This window comes from Leptonychotes weddellii, chromosome 7 (assembly GCF_054177405.1).
Source record: "Leptonychotes weddellii isolate Sample4059 chromosome 7, ASM5417740v2, whole genome shotgun sequence".
NCBI classification, from domain to species: domain Eukaryota; kingdom Metazoa; phylum Chordata; class Mammalia; order Carnivora; family Phocidae; genus Leptonychotes; species Leptonychotes weddellii.
Genome location: NC_138375.1, coordinates 93,528,397 through 93,550,052, shown reverse-complemented (window position 1 = coordinate 93,550,052; position 21,656 = coordinate 93,528,397). Strand labels below are relative to the sequence as shown.

At 40.8% G+C, this 21,656-nt stretch overlaps 2 protein-coding genes across 9 annotated transcripts in view; both read left to right on the top strand.

Annotated features, from left to right (window-relative positions):
* Window positions 1-389: 389 nt before the first annotated feature.
* KGD4 (alpha-ketoglutarate dehydrogenase subunit 4) lies at window positions 390-14,051 on the top strand. The gene is made up of 4 exons (XM_081826808.1): window positions 390-546; window positions 11,413-11,476; window positions 13,079-13,266; window positions 13,790-14,051. Exons 1-4 carry the CDS (start codon window positions 505-507, stop codon window positions 13,805-13,807), a joined length of 312 nt encoding a protein of 103 aa, XP_081682934.1. The 5' UTR covers window positions 390-504; the 3' UTR covers window positions 13,808-14,051.
* Window positions 14,052-19,085: 5,034 nt separating this feature from the next.
* Window positions 19,086-21,656, top strand: part of CDK7 (cyclin dependent kinase 7) — a 52,104-nt gene continuing 49,533 nt past the window's right edge. For 7 of the 8 annotated variants that reach the window (XR_014147146.1, XM_081826804.1, XM_081826803.1 and 4 more), the window contains exons 1-2: window positions 19,086-19,414; window positions 19,978-20,037. Coding sequence is in view for 7 of the 8 variants with exons in the window: in XM_081826804.1 (XP_081682930.1) it covers window positions 19,349-19,414; window positions 19,978-20,037 (126 nt within the window). In the remaining variant the exon portion in view is untranslated. The remainder of the gene's footprint in view (window positions 19,415-19,977; window positions 20,038-21,656) is intronic. The other variant, XM_081826807.1, reaches the window with a different exon arrangement.

The following is a 21,656-nucleotide window of genomic DNA, read 5'->3' as shown; positions in this document are numbered from 1 at the left end:
CTAATGGTAGACCCTGTCAAGTAATGCCAGTAAGTGAGGGAATATTAAGTAGCCTAGTGTAGACCTGGAATTGACCTCCCTGAGCCTGCCACTAACTCCCAAGTTTTAACGAGATTGTTCGTTTTAGGAAGCCACACGACTTTGTATTACTTATTTGGTTTCAGGTTAAATTTTGGACTCAAATTAGAAACTGGCTATCTGGAGAAGAAATGGCCCTAGTTTACTCGTAGGCTGATGGCACAACAAACCCCACACCACAAACCTTCGTCTGCAAAACTGAACAATGGGGAGCACGTGGGGCAGTTCCTAGGCGGGAAGTGGGGCGGGGTGGGGTGGGGCCAGGCACAGAGGGTGGGTTAGCTCGGTAGTGGAGGAGGATCCGGGAACGCCCGCTCGTCCCTCCTCCGTGACGCCACAGGCAGGGCCCCGCCCCCAGCTGCCCAGGACTCCTGTTATTTCTGCGCCTAGCGAGCGCGCCGGAAGCTGCTGCCCCATCCTGGGGTCATGATGGGCAGTAAGATGGCGTCTGCCAGCAGGGTCGTTCAGGTAAGGAAATTCGGTCGCTTTTTCGCACCGTGGGCGGTAGGGATAGTGCTGATTATAGCAAAGGCGCTGGGGAGACAAGGCGGTGGCGGAGGCTGCGCGGTCACCGCGGCCTTGGCTAGCGCCAGCGACGCGACCCGGGGGTATGTGTGAAAATTGGACCTTGAGCCCATTGGGTCGGGCAGTGAGCCGGGACTGTAGCTGAGGGTTCCAGCCAGGCTGCAGGACTGAAGTGTATCAGCACGTAGGCACAGAGCAGCTACGCGGTTCCCGGACTGTACTCTGCCAGGATCTCCGTAGCCCTCTTAGGAGTCAGCGGGCTAGGCTTCCCTGGCAATAGTCTGGCCAATCGACGTTCAGCATTGTCTGTGATGTCCCGGATCAGCCAATCGTAAGGACGGCGGTAACGGCGAGTGGAAGGAAGCGAACCTTGTATCTGACCCAGTGTCCCTTCAAGGTCTCGGGAATGGCAGGAGAACTGGCCCTGCGAGCTGCGTCCTTACCCCGGGCCTGTTCTCCCCCACCAGTCCGGGCGTCTAGTTACTGGCTGGATGGAGGGAGTTGGAGGGGGGAAAAGATATTATTTAAGTTTATCTATAATGCTTTTACATTACATTACAGATGTTGGTTTCCCAAGCTTTTTTTCCCTTGAGTTTAGATTGGTAGCTAGAGGAACTTTGTTAATCCGAACATCATTTACTAACTCCTGATAGCTTTTATGTTTGCTTCTCCAGCTGTGATTGCTTAAATTAAATACAAGAGGTAAAGTTGGTATACAAAGGGACACAACCTCCACATTTGTGGTTGTTTTACACAATCTGTGTAAAATACACTCTCAAAGTATATTACTGTATGATTTTTAACTTTGATATGAGAGGTGCATTTACCTTTGCACAAATACACCTCTTTTTAAAAAAATTTTATTGTTATGTTAATCACCATACATTACATCATTAGTTTTTATTATAATTTTTTTTTTTAAGATTTTATTTATTTGCGAGAGAGAGAATGAGAGACAGAGAGCATGAGAGGGAGGAGGGTCAGAGGGAGAAGCAGACTCCCTGCCGAACAGGGAGCCCGATGCGGGACTCGATCCCGGGACTCCAGGATCATGACCTGAGCCGAAGGCAGTCGCTTAACCGACTGAGCCACCCGGGCACCCTACATCATTAGTTTTTGATGTAGTGTTCCATGATTCATTGTTACAAATACACCTCTTAAAAAGACTTCTTAAAGTTGTTTCAGTTTGAAAGATAATCCTAGATCCCAGCCTTCGGTCTCATTGCAAGGAATGATCCTCATTTACCACTCATTCAGTGGGTAGATATTGAGCATTAACTAATTAAAGATTCTGGGAGGACAAGGAGAACCTCTAACAAAGGACAGGTATCCATAATGTATGATCATACATATCCATAATATATAGCTCAATTTAAAAACGGGCTAAAAAGTTGAAACTGCACAAAAGAAGATACACAAATGAGCAATAAGCCTGTGAAAAGATGCTCTACTTCATTACTTGCCAGGATGATTCAAATTAAAGCCAGGAAGTACTACTGCATCTACCAAAGTTATTAAAATTTTAAAAACTGGCGGGGCGCCTGGGTGGCTCAGTTGTTAAGCGACTGCCTTCGGCTCAGGTCATGATCCCAGGGTCCTGGGGTCGAGCCCCACATCGAGCCCCCTCCCTGCTCAGCGAGGAGCCTGCTTCTCCCTCTCCCACGCCCCCTGTTTGTGTTCCCTCTGTCGCTGTCTCTGTCAAATAAATAAATTTTTTAAAAAATCTTAAAAAAATTTTTTTAAACTGGCCATACAGAGAGATGACAATGTGAAGCACCTGAAACCCATATGTTGCTGGTAGGAGTATAATTCGTATAGCCACTTTTTAAAATCTGTTTTGTCAGTCTCTGGTAGTTAAACATACGTACCCCGTGACCTAGCAATTTTACTCGTAGGTTTATACCCAAGAGAAATAACATACATTTATCTACAAAAAGACATAGAAATGTCTGAATGCCAAGCATATATATTTGATATATAGACTGATGTAAGCAGAAAAATGATAATTTATCATTTACAACATCATTTTGACTAGATGAGACATGAGACATGGGAAGAAGGTTTGAGATTTACAAGTGAAGTGAAGATGCACCTCCGGGAAGGAGGTTGAGAGTGCTGGTTATAGAATATTGAATGGTCCCTGTGTCCTAGGCTAGATAAGAAAGGAGGTCAAGTCAGGGTGGAACCAGTTGACTGGAAAAAAGAACAATCAAAGAAATGAAGGGTTTGGTGAAGCTTATAGTGGGAAGTAACAGAGAAAAGTTATACTTTAAAAGTTGTAGTTGAGGTTAGATTTTAGGTTATTTTAGGGACAATAAAGCTCTGAACTCAGTGAAGAATTAAAAGAACTTTTCAGAAGTAAATACTGAAGTAGAAGGAATATAAAGATAAATAGGCAACTCAGAAGTTTTGTTAAAGGAAATAGTGCATGAAAAGAGGAAAATGAAAAAAATCACAGAATAATGAGGGAAAAGATTAGAAGGATTCAGAGAAAGTCATAGAAGTAGATAAAAACAGGAAGCTGCAACTTTTATATAATAAGTAGTCTCTGAAAAAGTAAAAGCAAATAGAACAAGTCTCAAAACCTGTAAGTTACTAAAACTTGCCTGATGTAAAAGAAGACTTAAACCTATACCTTAGGCTTGAGAGAATTAACCAACTGCGTTTGAGTAATGGGTATATTCTAGTAGAATCTTGAAAATTTTTAAAAATATTTATTTATTTATTTGAGAGAGAGAGAGCACGCGTACGCGCAAGTGCTCACATGGGGAGGAGGGGGCAGAGAGAGTGGGAGACAAGCTGACTCACCACCGAGCGGGGAGCCTGACGCACACAGGGCTGGATCCCAGGACCCTGAGGTCATGACTTAAGCCGAAACCAAGAGTCAGATGCCCAACTGACTAAGCCACCCAGGAGCCCCTAGAATCTTTAGATTTTTAAAGGAGAAAAAGAAAAAATTTGGGTGATCCAGGCTACGAGACCAAGCACTTAACAGAGAACGAAAGTTAGAGTTTTCAACAATAATAGTTCATAAAGGAGGACATGTGGATAACATATTTAAGGTAAAGATGGAAAATGTGAACCAGAGATATATCTAGCTACATTGACCTTCAAGTTGTAAAGGCCACAAATCCTTCTACATCTTCAGTAACTCAGGGAATATTGTTCCCTGGAGCCCTTCCTACTAGATCTCCCAGAGAATGAAAGACAACTAAGGAATATTTAGTTGTACTTGGAGTTGTTTAAACATAGGAAACGGATATGAACATTGAATGTATGTGGCTGTAAGAACTAAGACTAAATAATGGAGATACGGGGGAAAGACTTGTTGGTAATACTATTGTTTGACAGTATAGCTCTAGTTCAACTTTTAAAATGGAGGAATAAGGGGGGAGAGTATACAAAAGGTAGAATATACTTGCTACTGCCCCTGGTTATTAACTGGTAGTAAAAGATGGGAAGGAAAGCAGAGAAGAGATCCCGATCACCTGCTTTCATTCTTTCTCATAATAATGAACCAATGGGTAGTATCTCAGAAAGTGGCCATTAAGGGAATTATGTAAAGATAGTAATGTAAATATAAATACACAAAAGTACAATTTACAAATCTTTCCAAATTAAAAAAAATCCCACAAACGAAAGCAAAGAAAAAGGTAATATGACAAAGGAATTTATTTTTATTTTTTTAAAAGATTTTTTATTTATTTATTTGACAGAGAGAGACACAGCAAGAGAGGGAACACAAGCAGGGGGAGTGGGAGAGGGAGAAGCAGGCTTCCCACAGAGCAGGGAGCCCAATGCGGGGCTCGATCCCAGGACCCTGGGATCATGACCTGAGCCGAAGGCAGACGCTTAACGACTGAGCCACCCAGGCGCCCCAAGGAATTTATTTTTAAATAATCATAAAATGATGTGACAAAATATACCAAACTTGTGAATTATATCTGTAAATGTAAATGGTCTAAATCAAATTATTATTCTCAAATTGGCTAAGAAATGCCTATCCAGGGGCGCCTGGGTGGCTCAGTCGTTAGGCGTCTGCCTTCGGCTCGGGTCATGATCCCAGGGTCCTGGGATCGAGCCCCGCATTAGGCTCCCTGCTCTGCGGGAGGCCTGCTTCTCCCTCTCCCCCACCCCCTGCTTGTGTTCCCTCTCCTGCTGTGTCTCTCTGTCAAATGAATAAATAAAAATCTTTAAAAAAAAAGAAATGCCTATCCAATGCTATGCTATATATGAGGCATACCTAAAACTAAGAGACTTAGAAAGGTAAAATTAAAAATTAAAAGCTATTTAACTGATCTGTGACAAAGGAGCAAACGCAATAGATGGTGAAAAGATAGTCTTTTCAATAAATGTTGTGGAACAGGGGCGCCTGGGTGGCTCAGTTGTTAAGCGTCTGCCTTCGGCTCAGGTCATGATCCCAGGGTCCTGGGATTGAGCCCCGTATCGGGCTCCCTGCTCTGCGGGAAGCCTGCTTCTCCCTCTCCCACGCCCCCTGCTTGTGTTCCCTCTCTCGCTGTGTCTCTCTCTGTCAAATAAATAAAATCTTTAAAATAAATAAATAAATAAATGTTGTGGAACAACTGGATATCCACTTGGAAAAAAATGAATCTAGACATAGATCTTATACCCTTCACAAAAATTGACTCAAAATGGATCATAGAATTGTATGTAAAATGCAAAACTAGAAAATAACATAAGAAAAAATGTAGATGATATTGGGTTTGGCTGTGACTTTTTATTATTTATTTGTTTATTCCCCCCCGAAGATTTTATTTATTTATTTTGACAGAGAGAGAGAGAGTAACATGCATATAAGTTTCCTCCATGTCTTTTCATGGCTTGATGCCCAAGCACGGATGAGCAGAAGCAGGGGGAGGGGCAGAGGCAGAGGGAGAAGCAGGTTCCCCATTGAGCAGGGAGCCCAATTCGGGACTGGATCCCAGGACCTTGGGATCATGACCTGAGCTGAAGGGAAACGCCCAACCAACTGAGCCACCCAGGTGTCCCTGGCTATGACTTTTTAGATACAACACCAAAGACATGATATGTGAAAGAAATAATTGATAAGCTGGATGTTATTCAAGTTAAAATCTTCTTGTCTGCAAAAGACAGTTAAGATAGATGACAAGCCACAGACTGGGAGAAAATATATGCGAAAAACATTTAATAAAGGACCATTATCCAAATTATACAAAGAACTTTTAAAACTTAACAATAAGAAAACAACCTGATTTAAAAATGGGCAGGGTGGGCACCTGGGTGGCTCAGTTGGTTAAGCGGCTGCCTTCGGCTCAGGTCATGATCCCAGGGTCCTGGGGTCGAGTCCCACATCGGGCTCCCGGCTCAGCGGGGAGCCTGCTTCTCCCTCTGACCCTCTCCCCTCTCATGCTGTTTCTCGCTCGCTCGCTCTCTAATAAATAAATAAATAAAATCTTTAAAAAAAAATTAAAAATAAAAATGGGCAGGGTGCCTGGGTGGCTCAATCCGTTAAGTGTCTGGCTCTTGATCTCAGCTCAGGTCTTGATAGGGTCCTGAGTTTGAGTCTGAGCCCTGCCCTGGGCTGTGGAGCCTACATAAAGACAACAACAACAAAGTGGCTTAAAGACCTGAACAGACCCCTCATCAAAGAAGACAGATCACACACAGGCATATGAAAAGATGCTCATCATCATATGTCATCATGGATTTGCAAATTAAGACAACAATGAAATACTACTTCATACCTCTTAGAGTGGCCAAAATCCAGAAGAACATTGATACCACCAAATGCTGGCAAAGATCTGGAGCATTAGGCACTCTCGTTCACTCCTGGTGAGAATGCAATATGGTACAGCCTCTTTGGAAGGCAGTTTGGCAGTTTCTTTAAAAACTTGATATACTTTTACTATATGATCAAACAATTGCACTTTGCTGTTCACCCAAATGAGTTCAAAACTTACGTCTACATAGAAACCTGCACATGGATATTTATAGCAGCTTTATTCATAATTGTAAAAATTTGGAAGCAACCAAGATATCCTTTAGTAGTAGGTAAATAGATAACATAAACTGTGGTACATCCAGACAATGGACTATTATCCAACACTAAAAAGAAATTTGCTATCAAGCCATGAAAAGACATGGAGGAAACTTATATGCATGTTACTAAGTGAAAGAAACCGAACTGAAAAGACTACTTACTGAATGATTCCAAATACGTGACATTCTGGAAAAGACAAAACTATGGAGACAGTAAAAAGATCAGTGGTTGCCAGGGGTTTGTTGGGGAGGAAGTGATAAATTGCATATGGATCTGATATTTTAATGTAAAAAATGAAGCCAAAGTTGCAAAGAATTATACATGCACAAATGAGTGCATATAAAACTGATAAAATCTAAATAAGCTATATGGACTGTACCAATGTCAGTTTCCTGGTTTTGTTACTGTGCTATAGTTCTGTAAGATATTACTGTAGTAGGAAACTGAATGAAGGTACCTGCAATTTCCCTGTACATTTCTTGCAACTTCCTATGACTCCATAATTATTTCAAAATTGAAAATTAAAAGAAACAAAACCATGCAATACCAAATGAAAACAAGACTTTCTTTATAACCTGGGAACAGTGAAAACTTTCCCAACTATGCTTTAAAATCAAGATACAGTAAGGGGAAAAAACTGACAATTTGGGCCGTACTAGAAAGAAAAAAACACCTTTACTCATTCAAAAAATTAAAAAGCATTCGACTAAAAAAAAAAAAAACTAGGTAAAAAATTTGCAACAGAAAAAGGGTTAATAACCATACTATATAAAGAATTTGTAAGCATAGAAAAATAGGCAAGAGCTGTGAATGTACTCTTCACAGGTGAAGAAATGAAAATGGCTCTTAACCATATGAAAAACTGGACAGCCTCACAATAAGTGAGAATTACAACTACATGGAGATAACATTTTTCCTCACTTAGATTTTATTAAAAAGGTACAAGTTAGATAACATAAGTCTGTTGGGAAGGCTGTGTGTAAGCAGGCACTTACCGGTCGCTCTAGGAACCAATATGGGAATGTAAAACAGTAGAACCTCTGTGAAAGAAAATCTAGGAGTAGCTCTCAAAATTAGTTTTTTATCTTTTGACCCAGCAATCTCTTTCCTAGGAATCTATCCCACAGATATACTGGCACAGATAAGAATAGTATGAGGATATCTACTGTATGCATTATTTGTAATAAAGACTGGAAACAACCCAAATATCCATTAATGGGACAGGCTGAATAAACTGATGGCATTTATCATGAATTTATACTGATCCCTTAGATTCCAGTCTGAACACCCCAGCATTCTTCCTTCTCTTTCCCCCCCAATCCCACACTTGTATTTTCTTTCTCCCACAGGCAAATCCCTGGCTTCCCCAAATATCAATATAAATGTATGTACTCATTGGCTCAGTCCTACAGTAGATAGAAAATGGTTTCAAAATTGCTGTATTTATACAACTCCCAACACCAAACTGAGAAGTTCAAAATTTCTTTGTATTTATTATTATTATTATTACCATTGCCTTTAGACTGAAGTATAGTCTAAGCCCTATGAAAGTTATTTGGATTAGCTCTTTTTTATTCTCTTAGTTATGTTACCCAACTAATATACAGTTAGAGTTGCTTCTTTGTGTTTACATTTAGAGTTTAAAAAGCAAATTTTGAGAGAGGAAAATTTGAGCATAAGCTAAGTATTAGATGATATTGAAGAATTATTTTTAACTTGTGAATTGTGGTAAAATGTATTGGGGTTGTGATTTCACAAAAATCTGTTTTCTGTTAGTGATACATATGGAAGGTATTAACAGGTAAGAGGAGATGGTTGGGATTTGTTTAATGGGGGAAGGGGTGATAAAATAAGATTATATTACTGTTGAAATTGTATAATGTGTTTGTCAGGATTTATTTTATTTTTTGTTTATTAGGGTTTATTATAGTACTTTCTCGTATTTAGAAAAATTTCTTTTAAGGGGATACCAGGGGCACCTGGGTGGCTTAGTCAGTTAAGCATCTGATTTCAGCTCAGGTCATGATCTCAGGGTCCTGGATCAAGCCCTGCATTGGGCTCCCTGTTCAGCAGGGAGTCTGCTTGTCTGTTTCCCTCTGCCCCTCCCCCTGCTCATTCTCTCTCTCTCTCCTTCTCTCAAATAAATAAATAAAATCTTTTAAAAGGTGGACACGAGGGTCGCCTGGGTGACTCAGTCGGTTAAGCGGCTGCCTTCGGCTCAGGTCATGATCCCAGGGTCCTGGGATCGAGCCCCGCTGCATCGGGCTCCCTGCTCAGCAGAGAGACTGCTTCTCCCTTTCTCTCTGCCTGCCGCTCTGCCTACTTATGCTATCTCTCTGTCAAATAAATAAATTTTAAAAAATCTTAAAAAAAAAGACATGAAACTGGAAATTTAATCTATAAGGGCATATTACATCATATTTTTAAGTGTGCAAAAGTAATGCTGAAATGGATTCTCTGTGTACGTACGGTTGTGTAAGTATGTGTATACATACATAGTTAGTCCTAACTTACAAATGGTCTCTATTCACTCACTTGGCAAATGTTTCCTGAGCATTTAGTATGTACCAGGAACTACTGCAGAAATGCCAATTTCTCTGACTCTGCCCTTTCAGGAGCTTAGCTGTCCTGTAATCATTGGCTCATTGATCTGTCCTCTGCATAGTATTCTTAAAATGTTCAGGATGCCGTGGAAACACAAAGGAGGAGTTTTAAAATCAGACTTTGAAATCAGGAAAGCTTTTTAGAGGGGAGTGATATTTGATTGTTTTAAAAGATAAACAGATGAGGGGCACCTGGATGGCTCAGTCTGTTAGGTGTCTGCCTTCAGCTCAGGTCATGATACCAGGGTGTTTGCATTGAGCCCCGCTTCGGGTGTCCTGCTCAGCGGGGAGTCTGCTTCTCCCTCTGCCCCTTTCCCTGTTCGTGCTCTCTCTCTTGCCCCCCTTTGCTCTCTCTCAAATAAATAAATAAAATCTTAAAAACAAAACAAAACCAGATGAAAGCATGAGGCATGGAAGTGGGGCGGGACTGAGGATAGATTTCCTGGCAGAGAACACAAGCTGTGGATTGAATGGCATGATGAATAGGGAACAGAAAAGTACTTCAGAATACCTGCAATAAAAAAAAAAAGAATACCTGGAATAAAAGGTCTATAAGACAGTGGTGGGGAATGAGGCTTGAGAGGTAAGGAAATGCCAGATCAGGATGGGCCTTGTGAAGGACAGATGTGGAGTTTAAGGTTATTTTGAAAGCTGTTGAACATTTTAAAAACTTTTAAATGGGGTATTGAGAGTGGATGGCTAGAAGAACATTCTTTCAAGAACCTTGGCTATGAAAAGGGAAAAAGTCACTAGAGGGAGAATTGGTTTTTTAAAAATTTTTATTTAAGTATAGTTGACACGCAATATTACATTAGAGTTTTGTTGTTTTTTTTAAGATTTTTATTTATTGATTCATGAGACAGAGAGAGCGCACAAGCAGAGGGAGGGGCAGGCAGAGGGAGAAGCAGGCTCCCCGCTGAGAAGGGAGCCCAATATGAGGCTCTATCCCAGGACCCTGGGATCATGACCTGAGCCAAAGGCAGACGCTTAACGACTGAGCCCCCAAGCGCCCTAGAGTTTTGTTTTTTACCATGAAAGACTTGTGTGTGCCCTTATGCTGAGGAAGACAACTCTATTCCAGCATTTTCTCTCAGCAGCACAATTGTGGTGGTTTCAGGTGAGTCCCAACAAGCCTATCTACTTCTGTAGTCATATAAAATATATAATATATAGTACATATATACAGATATTTTGCAAATAAACACACATCTCAATATCATTAGTTACAGAGCAACTCAGAGATTAGATGCAAATAGTACTGTTCATTAGAGTCTTAGCATTGTGTATTCAGATAATTTCATATTGAAATGTCCATTTAAGTTCCTCTATAGCATTATCTGGAATTTTAGGGATAAAACATTAATACTCTGCAAATATCTGTTATAAAAACAATATTCTAAAAATACATATTTCTGTGGGTATATCCCTCAGACCAAATGTGCTAACAAATGTTTAAGTCTGTTTTATGGGGGTTGGGGATTATAGATAGTATTTTCTTACTTGTGCTTTTTTCGATTTCTTCCGAATTTTTTACACAGAACATGTGTTACTTTTGTAGTCCGAAAAAGTATTTTCCTTTAAAAATTTGTCAGTGAGTGAGAGCCCACACAAGCAGGGGGAGCGGGGGGCATAGGGAAAAGCAGGCTCCTCGCTGATGGGGAACTCAGTCTCTCACCCTGGGACCATGACCTCAGCTGAAGGCAGACGGTTAACCAACTGAGCCTCCCAGGAAAAGTATTTTCTTAATGACCTAATTTTCAGTATGCTTCTTACCCTGTTTTATACTGCTAGATATTGACATAGTAGGAAAGCAACACTCAATACAAGTCAGGAAACTTTGAATTCTTACCAGGCAGCAGGGCAATATATATCATGCAACATAAAATCTGTGTCATCTTTTTCATAGGGTTGTTTTTGAGGTCAGTTGGTAGTATAGTAAAATGTCTTATAATGTGAGAAGTCCAAAGTTATTATGAAGAACAGATAAACAACTTAATAGTTCATAGACCAGCTTTCCTGGTTGGGGAAGAGTAAAATAGGAAGATTTAAAGTTGCTGTCAAATACTAAGTTAGTTTATTTTAACAAAAGTATCTTTGAAGCCCAGTAGGTTGTTTCTTTTATAGTTAACGAGTTTATTTTAGTGCTTCATCTTTTTTTTTCCATGGATTTTATTTTTTTTTTAGGTAGTCAAGCCACATACTCCATTAATAAGGTTCCCTGACAGAAGAGACAATCCTAAACCTAACGGTAAGTTGTACTTCAGATTTTTAAAAAAATATGTACAGGCATATGTATATATGAATATTCTATTATAGGCATTATTTCTCATTTTAAAATCAGCGAGACCATTGTAGCTTAGATCACAATGGTCTGCTAGGTTTCATGCAAGTAGAAATTAACTTATTACCTCCATTTAAAAAGGTAGTGACTCAACAGAACATATCTCTGATTTTTTAATGATAACGATTTTATATAGGGAAATTTTTGTTCTTTCCTTTCTTCTGTCCTTTAAAAGACTCTCCTATGCTTACATTGGAGAGATTGTGAGGAACAGTAGCCATTCCTATATTTTTCTCCCAGCTGACCTTTTCTTTCACTCATTCATTCACTCAATAAAGACTGCCTTAGCCCTGAGCAATCATTTCCTATAAAGTAACTGAAGATTCTGAACAAGTCCTGTTTTTCTTTTGCCCCTCCTTTTTACCCGATCCTTTGTCCCTGTTTTTTTTTTAATTCCAGTATAGTTAACTTACAGTGTCCAGTATAGTGATTCAACAGTTCTATACATTGCTCAGTGATCATTATGATTGTCCCTGTCTTTATTATAAGATATTTGATCTTTAATTCAGGGAGGAGTTTATCAAATTTTGTAGGGAGATATATATATATATATATATCTCCATCCTTTTTTTTTTTTTTTTAAGATTTTATTTATTTATTTGACAGAGAGAGAGCACAAACGGGGAGCGGGAGAGGGAGAAGCATGCTTCCCGCTGAGCAAGGGTGCACAATTCGGGGCTCCATCCCAGGACCTTGGGATCATGACCTGAGCCAAAGGCAATCGCTTAAGCGACTGAGCCAGCCAGGTGCCCCTTATAGGGATATTTTTAACTGTAAATGCCACCATTTGACAAAACTTTTTTTTTTTTTAAAGATTTTTTATTTATTTATTTGAGAGACAGTGAGTGAGCGAGAGAGAGAGAGCACAAGCTGGAGAAGGGGCAGAGGGAGCAGGAGAGGGAGAAGCAGGCTTCCCGCCTAGCAGAGAGCCTGATGTGGGGCTCGATCCCAGGACCCCGGGATCATGACCTGAGCCGAAGGCAGATGCATAACCGACTGAGCCACCCAGGTGCCCCCATTTGACAAAACTTAAGTCAGGTAGATTATCCATATGGGTTGAACTCCACTACCTAGAAATTTTATTATTTTACAAACTTGTTTGATTTAGTAATTCATTCACTTAAAGCTACCTCCTTTTTTTTTTTTAATATTTCAGTTATTTATTTGAGAGAGACAAAGATAGAGCACGAGCGGGGAGGAGAGGGAGAAGCAGGCTTCCTGCTGAGCAGGGAGCCCAATGTGGGACTCGATCCCAGGACCCCGGGATCATAACCTGAGCCAAAGGCAGACGCTCAACTGACTGAGCCATCCAGGTGCCCCAGCTACTTCCTTATTTAAAAAGAACTTTATGAAATTAAATATAGGTACTCAACTAAGTTACTCAGTAATACCTCTCAGAATTACACTTAGCATTTGAAGAATGACTTGCTTACTCAATAATAGATAACTCAAAATAGTATTTTAAGACACCTGAACAATTTATTTCTCTAATTACATTTTTTTTTTCAGTATCAGAAGTTTTGAGATCAGCAGGACTACCGTCTCACTCTTCTTCAATTTCACAGCATTCTAAGGGAAGTAAATCCCCAGATTTGCTGGTGCATCAGGGCCCACCAGACACTGCAGAAATAATAAAAACATTACCTCAGAAATACAGAAGGAAACTTGTATCTCAAGAAGAAATTGAATTTATCCAAGTATGTCATTGCTCTTTATCTTAGTACTGTGCAAAAGACATGAACATTTTTGGCTTTTGGAATTTCATAGGCTGATTTACTTGCTCTTTCCATCACCTTGTCATGGTGGGTCAGTAGCTAAGACCAAAATAGTCGGGTAGACCAGGACTATGAGAAATAAACCATGTACAAGCCCTCAGTAAAAGTACATGAAGGAATATATGTGTGGAAGTAGAATATGGGAAGTAGCAATAGCCATAACCACATGAAAAAAGCTCGGTAGAATCCTTGGTAATTTTTCGGTGTGAAGGGCTGCTGAGACCATGAAATTTGAGGACCACCAATCAGGGTCAACCTTGAGTCCTTTCCAGATCAGAAATTGTTCATAACATTGATAGGAGTGCTTAAGAGGAAAACCGAAACTTTTTTTTTAAACGCCTAAAGATCATTTGTTTAAAATAGTGTAAATTCATATAGTGGCCATGAGAACATTTTTTCTGTAAATTTAACACCTAATCGTTTTGCTTTGTTTTTTCCTTTTCAGCGTGGAGGTCCAGAATAATCACTGACAGTGTGGCTGCTGTTTGTCATCAGACAAAAGACTAGTCTTTACAATAAAGGACTTCCAAAATGGCACACGAGAAATTATATAGTAAACAACTTGAATAAATACTCTGCAAAAAAAAAAGAAATCTAGAAAATTTAGATGGACAATTGTATCTCCTAATATATGTGTCTTGGTCAGCTTCTCCACAAGCTTACCTAATTGTTTATATGCTTATTAAAGTATACATTTTTAAATGTTAGCCTATTTTTTTTTTAAAGATTTTATTTATTTATTTGAGAGAGAGAGAGCACATGAGAGGGGGGAGGGTCAGAGGGAGAAGCAGACCCCCTGCTGAGCAAGGAGCCCGATATGGGACTCGATCCCGGGACTCCAGGATCATGACCTGAGCCGAAGGCAGTCGCTTAACCAACTGAGCCACCCAGGCGCCCTAAATGTTAGCCTATTAATTTACTCTCGATTATCAAGTATTACCAGTGTTGAGCTACTAAAAGCACACAATATCTAGTAAACTATCACAGGTTTCCCATGATTTCCCTTTTGTTTCAGTTTCTTTTTAGACATGGAAAGATTTATTAGAATTGCTGCTTTTGGGAATTGATTTTCCTGAAATTGGATGAGGATCAGTGAAAGAATGACTCCATTATTTGTTCTTCGTTTTCTTCCCCTTTTTTTCATTCACAAAGTTACTGGAGTATAACTAGTTTAAAAAGTGTGTCCTACCCTAAATGATAAAAATATAGTCAAGGTAAAATAGGTGACTTTGTGGTATTAAAACTGGGAGTTAATACAAAAGATTATTTGTAACCTATATTCAGAAGAAAATACCAGAGTTTAAAATGGAAAATAAGAGATCAAAATGAATATAACGTAGAAATAGGTGTTTGATTAGAAATTGCAACTTACTATGTTATTAGGGGTGTTAAGAAAGTCTTACTCTTTATTTTACTGTTTTAATTATCTGTGCAAATTCTGGAAACCACTAACTTTCTCAAACTTAATGTCTGAAAGTCTCATAAAATCAACCTAAATATTTACCTTACTAAGGCAATTTATGAAACTTTAATAGGGTCTTACAGTGCCAAGGGTATGTATTATTGTGAAAGTAAAGCCTCACAAAGCTAAATAAATTTTCTTCCATACCTTGAATGATTTCTAGAATATGCTTTAAAGAAGTCATCCCTAATAGTAAGGGTAGCTTTTGGGCATTAGACAGAGTCGAGGGGCGCCTGGGTGGCTCGCTTGGTCGAGCGCCTGCCTTCGGTTGGGGTCGTGATCCCGGGGTCCTGGGATAGAGCCCCGTGTTGGGCTCCCTGCTCAGTGGGGAGCCTGCTTCTCCCTCTCCTCCCCACTCACTTTTTTTTTTTTTTAAAGATTTTTATTTATTTATTTGAGAGAGAATGAGAGCGAGCACATGAGAGCGGGGAGGGTCAGAGGGAGAAGCAGACGCCCTGCCGAGTAGGGAGCCCGATGCGGACTCGATCCAGGGACTCCAGGATCGCGACCTGAGCCGAAGGCAGTCGCTTAACCAACTGAGCTGTCCAGGCTCCCCTCCCCACTCACTCTTGATCTCTGTTACTATCTCTGTCTCTGAAATAAATTTAAAATCTTTTTTTTTAAAAGATTTTATTTATTTGACAGAGTGAGAGACAGCGAGAGAGGGAACACAAGCAGGGGGGAGTGGGAGAGGGAGAAGCAGGCTTCCCGCCGAGCAGGGAGCCAGATGCAGGGCTCGATCCCAGGACCCTGGGATCATGACCTGAGCCGAAGGCAGACGCTTAACGACTGAGCCACCCAGGCGCCCCTAAATTTAAAATCTTTAAAAAAAAAAAAGTCGAATTGTTGTTGAGTATTGCTCATTTGCCTGTGAACTAAGCTTTGCTTTTTTTTAAAGATTTTATTTATTTGACAGAGAGAACCAAAGCAGGGGAGTGAGAGAGGGAGAAGCAGGCCTCCCGCGGAGCAGGGAGCCCGATATGGGACTCGATCCCAGGACCCCGGGACCATGACCTGAGCCGAAGGCAGTTGCTTAACGACTGAGCCACCCAGGCGCCCCATGCTTTTTTTTTTTTTTGCTATTCCTTAGTTGATCTGCTTCTCTTGTAAATTCTCTGTTGTGGCCTAGTATAGATGTTGCCCAAGTCGAATATGAGACAGGTGTTTGGTACTAGCAGTAAGCTGTTCTGGTGACTCAGAAAAACAATGTGATTCATGATTTTTCTGTTATCATTTTAAAAACTTAATTGGAAAATATTCATAAAAGTTAGCACTATTCTATTTTTTCTCCCTAATTTTTTCATTTCAGTAAAAGGAAGCCAATATTTTTGCTTTCCGAAACAGAGTGGGTTCAGGTAATGAAGAGTGACTTCTGTGTTACTGTGGGCCAGCAGTCAGAAGCCCCAATACTAGAACCGTCTGAAGTCCATCTTTACTACAGCTCCTACCATGAATGTCGCAATGAAAAAAATTACCACTTTTACAGAATTAGTGAGCATAAGTATGGCAAAGAGGCATGTTCAGTGGGAATTGGTGTCGTAGGATGAGCTCCCAAAGAGATGGTATAGGAGGAATTCTGGCCTAGCTTTAAATAAATAGGCTGTATTTTCATTTAGGAGATAAGCACTTAAATACATATATAATCACCTGCCAAGTGCTGAATTTGTTCAAGCTTCAGTTTTCCTCCCTAATACTGTACAATATGATAGGATCCATTAGTGAATTGTGTATTACTTTTCTTTTTAATTTTTATTTATTTGTCAGAGCAAAACCCTGGGAGTGGCAGGCAGAGGCAGAGGGAGAAGCAGCAGGCTCTCTGCGGAGCAGGGAGCCCGATGCGGGGTCAATCCCAGGACCCTGGGATCATGACCTGAGCTGAAGGTGTAGATACTTAACCAACTGAGCCCCCCAGGTGTCCCTATTGTGTATTACTTTGTAGCAAATCAAAACTTAATGACTGAAAGCCCAAAATATGGCTAAAAACAACAATAATCACTTAATAGCTCATTGTTTCTCTGGGTCTGGAATTCTGGAGCAGTTTGGCTGTGCAGTTCTGCTCCCGGTCTTTCAGGAGGTTGTGATCAGATGCCAGCTGGGGCTGCAGTTATTGAAGGCTTGATTGGAGCTATATGATCTACCTCCAGGGTGGCTCACTCATATGATTGGCAAGTTGATGCTGCCTGTTGGCAGGAGGCCCCAGGTGCTCCTCACATAGGCCTCTTCACACGGCTACCTGATTGAATTTTTGACATGATGGCTGACTTCCCTCAGAGCAAATGATCTAAGCATGCAAAGCAAAAGAAGCAATGCCTTTTATGATCTACTTAAAAGTTACACGTACTGAATTCTGCCATATTCTACAGGTCACACAGAACAGTTTGTTTCACTGTGGGAATAGACTACACAAGTGCATTGATACCAGAAGGAAAGATTCATTGGGACCACCTTGAAAGCTGGCTATAGCTAATACGTGCAAGTGCTTTGTAAACTGGACAATGCTATACAGATGCTGAATGGCATTTTATAAATACAGTGACCCAGTAAACCCAGAATATTACCTAAATAACTGCCTTTTTTACCATATTTAAAATGTCCCCAAATCAGAATTTACTTAGCATCATAGTATAATGCAGTTATTATCAATTCATATGCCATGATACACTTTGGAACCTCTAGCCTCACAAGTGTACCATCACATTTAGCTCACTACTTATTTCTACTAAAAGTGAGGTTAGATTACTGTTAAAGTGATAACTTTCAGAAGGAACTTCGACCTAAGTTCTATGATACCATGTATCATTAGGTATATCTTGACATAAGAGAAAAATAGTAAAGATGGTGTTTTGTGTAATGTATGAGAATTTTGTCTATGAACATATTAAAACTCAATAAAAACCCAAGTGACAAAGAGCTGGAAGGTGACCAGTAATAGTTACATGATAGCTAACTGAGCACTGTCAGACACTTTTCTAAGGGTTTTGGAAATGTAAAACATTTAAGCCTTGCAGCAACCCAATGAGTAGTCCTATTAAAAATTAGAAAACTAGGAATGAAAAGGTTAAATATTTTGCCCAAGTAATAAATCTAGTGACTGAACACTTGTGAGGTCAGTATTCAAATGCAAGTAGTCTAGATCCAGAGCAAGAACTCAACCCTGACTCTGTTACCGTGACTAAATTATGAACCTTAATATTCTGCTGCCTTCTTCAACACTTCTGAAAATGAATATTCTCAACTCTTAGAAACATCAAATGCTTCAGTTCAAAACCTTGGAATTATCAGGGGTTTTTTTCCGCCACAACCCATATCCAGTCTGTCAGCAAATCCTATTGGCTAGAAGTCAAATTGATAAAATTTTATATAGCCATCGGGATAACTGCAATAATTCTCTCACTGGCCTTGCTTTTTTTGCTTTCTAAGTCTATATTGTGGTCTCTCAAAACAGCCATTAGTAAACTTTCTAAAACATTAAGTCAGATCATACCACTTTGCAGAAAACTGCAGTGGCCTTTTTTTTTTGCAGTGGCTTTTCAGTGACGTCTTTTAACACCCTGTTTTAAACTGCAAGCCCTCCCCTTACCCTGCTTTATCTCTGTAGAACTTAACAGTTTGTATCATAACATATTTTATCTCCTTCCATTGGAAAGCATGGATCTTTGTCTTTTTCCCTGCTGATTTCTCAGTCTGCAACAGAGCCTGGCACATAGTAAGCGCTCTATATACATATTCGATGAATAAGTGAATTAATGTATTTAACGTGTTGATTTGCATGAAAACTTATGAGAATCAAGGTTGAGTACTCAATTAACACTTAATTGAGCACTTACTATGTCTAAACTTTCTGGGTGTTTCATTTAGTCTTCACAACCAGTTATGATGTCGCCTATTATTACCATTTTACAGAATAGAAAACTGATGACCAGAAGTCTGTTCCACAGCACGAAATTCTTCAGTGGACTTGGATTTTGTTTCCCCAGGAGTACTTCACAAAGGACTGAATTAAGAGAGCCTCTAGACCAGCCCTTAAGAACTGGGCTCTCTTCCAAGTAACCTGAGATTGCGACGCTAAGCGTCCATAGCAACCGTGGCGACGGACGCCCTTGAGCAAGAACCAGAAAGCGAGATCAGGGATAAGGTCAAGCCTTCCACACTCATACACACCCATTAAATCCCGAACTCAGAATATCATATCAGAACGCTGACCTGTCCCCGGTAGTGAAGGGAATATCGAAGTTAAAACGGTAACAGGGTGACAGAATCACCTGCGAAAACACTCCGCTTCCGGCACCAACAGGCTACGGAGTGACAGGGCGGGGACTGCGCAGAAGAGCCAACGAACCCTGCCTCGCTCAGCTTCCGTAGGGCGGGCTCTAGCCGGACTTATTTAGCAGCGCCCAAGCCCAAACCGGAAGTCGGGGCGGAGCTAATAAAGCGTCGGCGCCCACTCAACGGAAGTGGCTGTTGGAGGCTTTAAGGTAGCTTTAAATTCCTGGTGTCTCGGAAGCTTGCTCCTTTCTGTTGGAGTCGAGTTTCGTGGGACGGATGGCGGTGGACGTGAAGTCGCGAGCAAAGCGTTATGAAAAACTGGACTTCCTCGGGGAGGGACAGGTGAGGCTCTCGGCGGGATTCGGAGGTCTCTGAACAGAGAACGCGGAGCCGCCTCACACCCTCACAGATTTTCTGGTGCAATTGAGAGGACTGACCTGCCTACTCCTTTTTGGGCGAGGCTGCCCAGACGCACCTGCTGCCCCTTGTGTGTACCCTCGAGGGGAACCCCTAAGCGGCCCTGTCCTTTTTTTTTCTTTTTTTTAAAGATTTTATTTATTTATTTGACAGAGACAGCGAGAGAGGGAACACAAGCAGGGGGAGTGGGAGAGGGAGAGGCAGGCTTCCCTCGGAGCAGGGAGCCCGATGCGGGGCTCGATCCCAAGATCCCGGGATCATGACCTGGGCCGAAGGCAGACGCTTAAGGACTGAGCCACCCAGGCCCCTCGGGGCCCTGTCCTTTCTGAAGGATAGACAGGAACGGGAAGTAGCCTGCCTCACCACGTTCCACGCCGCCACGAATCCGATCCAGGAATCCCGGGCTCTTTGCTTCTCCAAACTAAGTAAAAAGGCAAACACAAACACAAAGCTCCCACAAACCTAAGATTATTTGTTTTTCTCTCTAGTTTGCCACGGTTTACAAGGCCAGAGACAAGAACACCAACCAAATTGTCGCCATTAAGAAAGTGAGCTACTGTTATTTTTCCTTGAGTCTCTGAAGATGTTTGTATGTATGAGCTGATGCCTGGGCTTTTTACAACTCTCAACAGTGCTCTGCTAATGAGATATTTATGTCGTTTTCAGAGAAAACAATTTTTTAGTGCTTGTGTTCAGAATGGAACTCGGGTTGAACTAGTTTTGTTGTTGTCCCATTAATTGGAATTGAAATGAAGAGGAAGCTATATATTACTTTATAAACTCAGACGTAGGCAAGGGGACCAAGTACCCATCTGTTGGGTCCTCAGAACTATTTAGTGCCGTGATATTCCCAGGTCACGGTTTCTGCCCCACCTGCATCCCTCATGTGTATCATCTGTGTTTTCTGTGTACAGATTTTCCATGAAAGGCTTTCGTGAGCATTAACACTGATGTGCCTTTTTAGTAGCTTTTTTACTTGCATTCATTAAAGAAACTTGGGTCATATGTAGCTAATTTTCTACATGTCAGGCACTTTCACTTACATTCTTTTCACTTAGCCTTCAATATAGCCATGTGAAGTAGGGGAAGTATCCTTATTTTACACTTGAGGTACCTGAGACCAAGAGAGATTGAGTAACTTGTCAAAATGACACAGATACTAATACTAAAACTAGGATTTAAATCCAGGTGTTTTGCTGCCAGGTTGCTTGTTCTTTCCCATGCTACTGAAATCAGTAATCCTCTCAAAGAGAGGTTTTTGTCATATCTCAAGGTCTCTTGGTGGGGTAGGTGACCTCCACCTCCTCATTTTATTTGTCAGAGAGCGCGCACTGCACAAGTAGGGGGAGAAGCAGGCTCCCCGCTAAAGCAGGGAGCCCCCACATGGGGCTGGATCCCAGGACTCTGGGCCACCCAGGTGTCCTCACCTCCTTATTGTTCCTGTTGCTATTTGAATTTATTTCTCCTTCAAAATTCCTAACTCCTTTGAAGCCTAGTCCCCTGATTCACTTACACCCACTCCCTGTCACCCTCTCCACAATTATTCCTGCTGTTGTTATCTTTTTACTTTTTCTGATTTCTCTCATCTCTGTTTTCCAACTTAAATTCTATAATCCAGCATTGTAGCTACTCCTGTGTAAAAATTCTTATCTATTCTGACCCTTTCTAAAGTTACCTTTTTTATTCTACCTGTGGTCCATTATGTTCTGGTCACACTGACCTTTCTGTCCTTTGAACACATTAAATTCAGTGCATTCCCAGGATCCTTGGATTTGCCTGCCTTCTGGCTAGTATATTTTTCTCTAAAACTTGGCAAGTTTTAGATTTCACTCAAATGTCTCCCCCACATAGAGGCCTTCAGTGGTCACTCTAGTTAAAATAGGTGTGCCTCCCTACTTCCCTAGTGTTTCTTGCCATATTTCTCCATTATCTTCATAACATTTATCAAAATCTGAAATCCTCTTATCTGTGAGCTTATTGTCTATTTACTTCCACTCAAATTATACTTAGGATCCTGTCCAGTACATTTGTAGACCTTCATTAAAAATGTATTAACCTAAAAAAAAACGTATTAACCCGACTGATATAATCTTCATTGTTGGCATACTGAGTTAATGTAGTTGTTTGAAAGCCCTAGTGGGATTTGTTTTGTTTGGGGGGGGGGGGG

Bases quoted from the DNA above. Each gene is read 5' to 3' on its own strand.
- KGD4 (XM_081826808.1), top strand. From the start codon at position 505: ATGATGGGCAGTAAGATGGCGTCTGCCAGCAGGGTCGTTCAG. The intron at 547-11,412 runs GTAAGGAAATTC...TTTTTTTTTTAG, and splicing joins CTGCCAGCAGGGTCGTTCAG to GTAGTCAAGCCACATACTCC. The intron at 11,477-13,078 runs GTAAGTTGTACT...TTTTTTTTTCAG, and splicing joins AGACAATCCTAAACCTAACG to TATCAGAAGTTTTGAGATCA.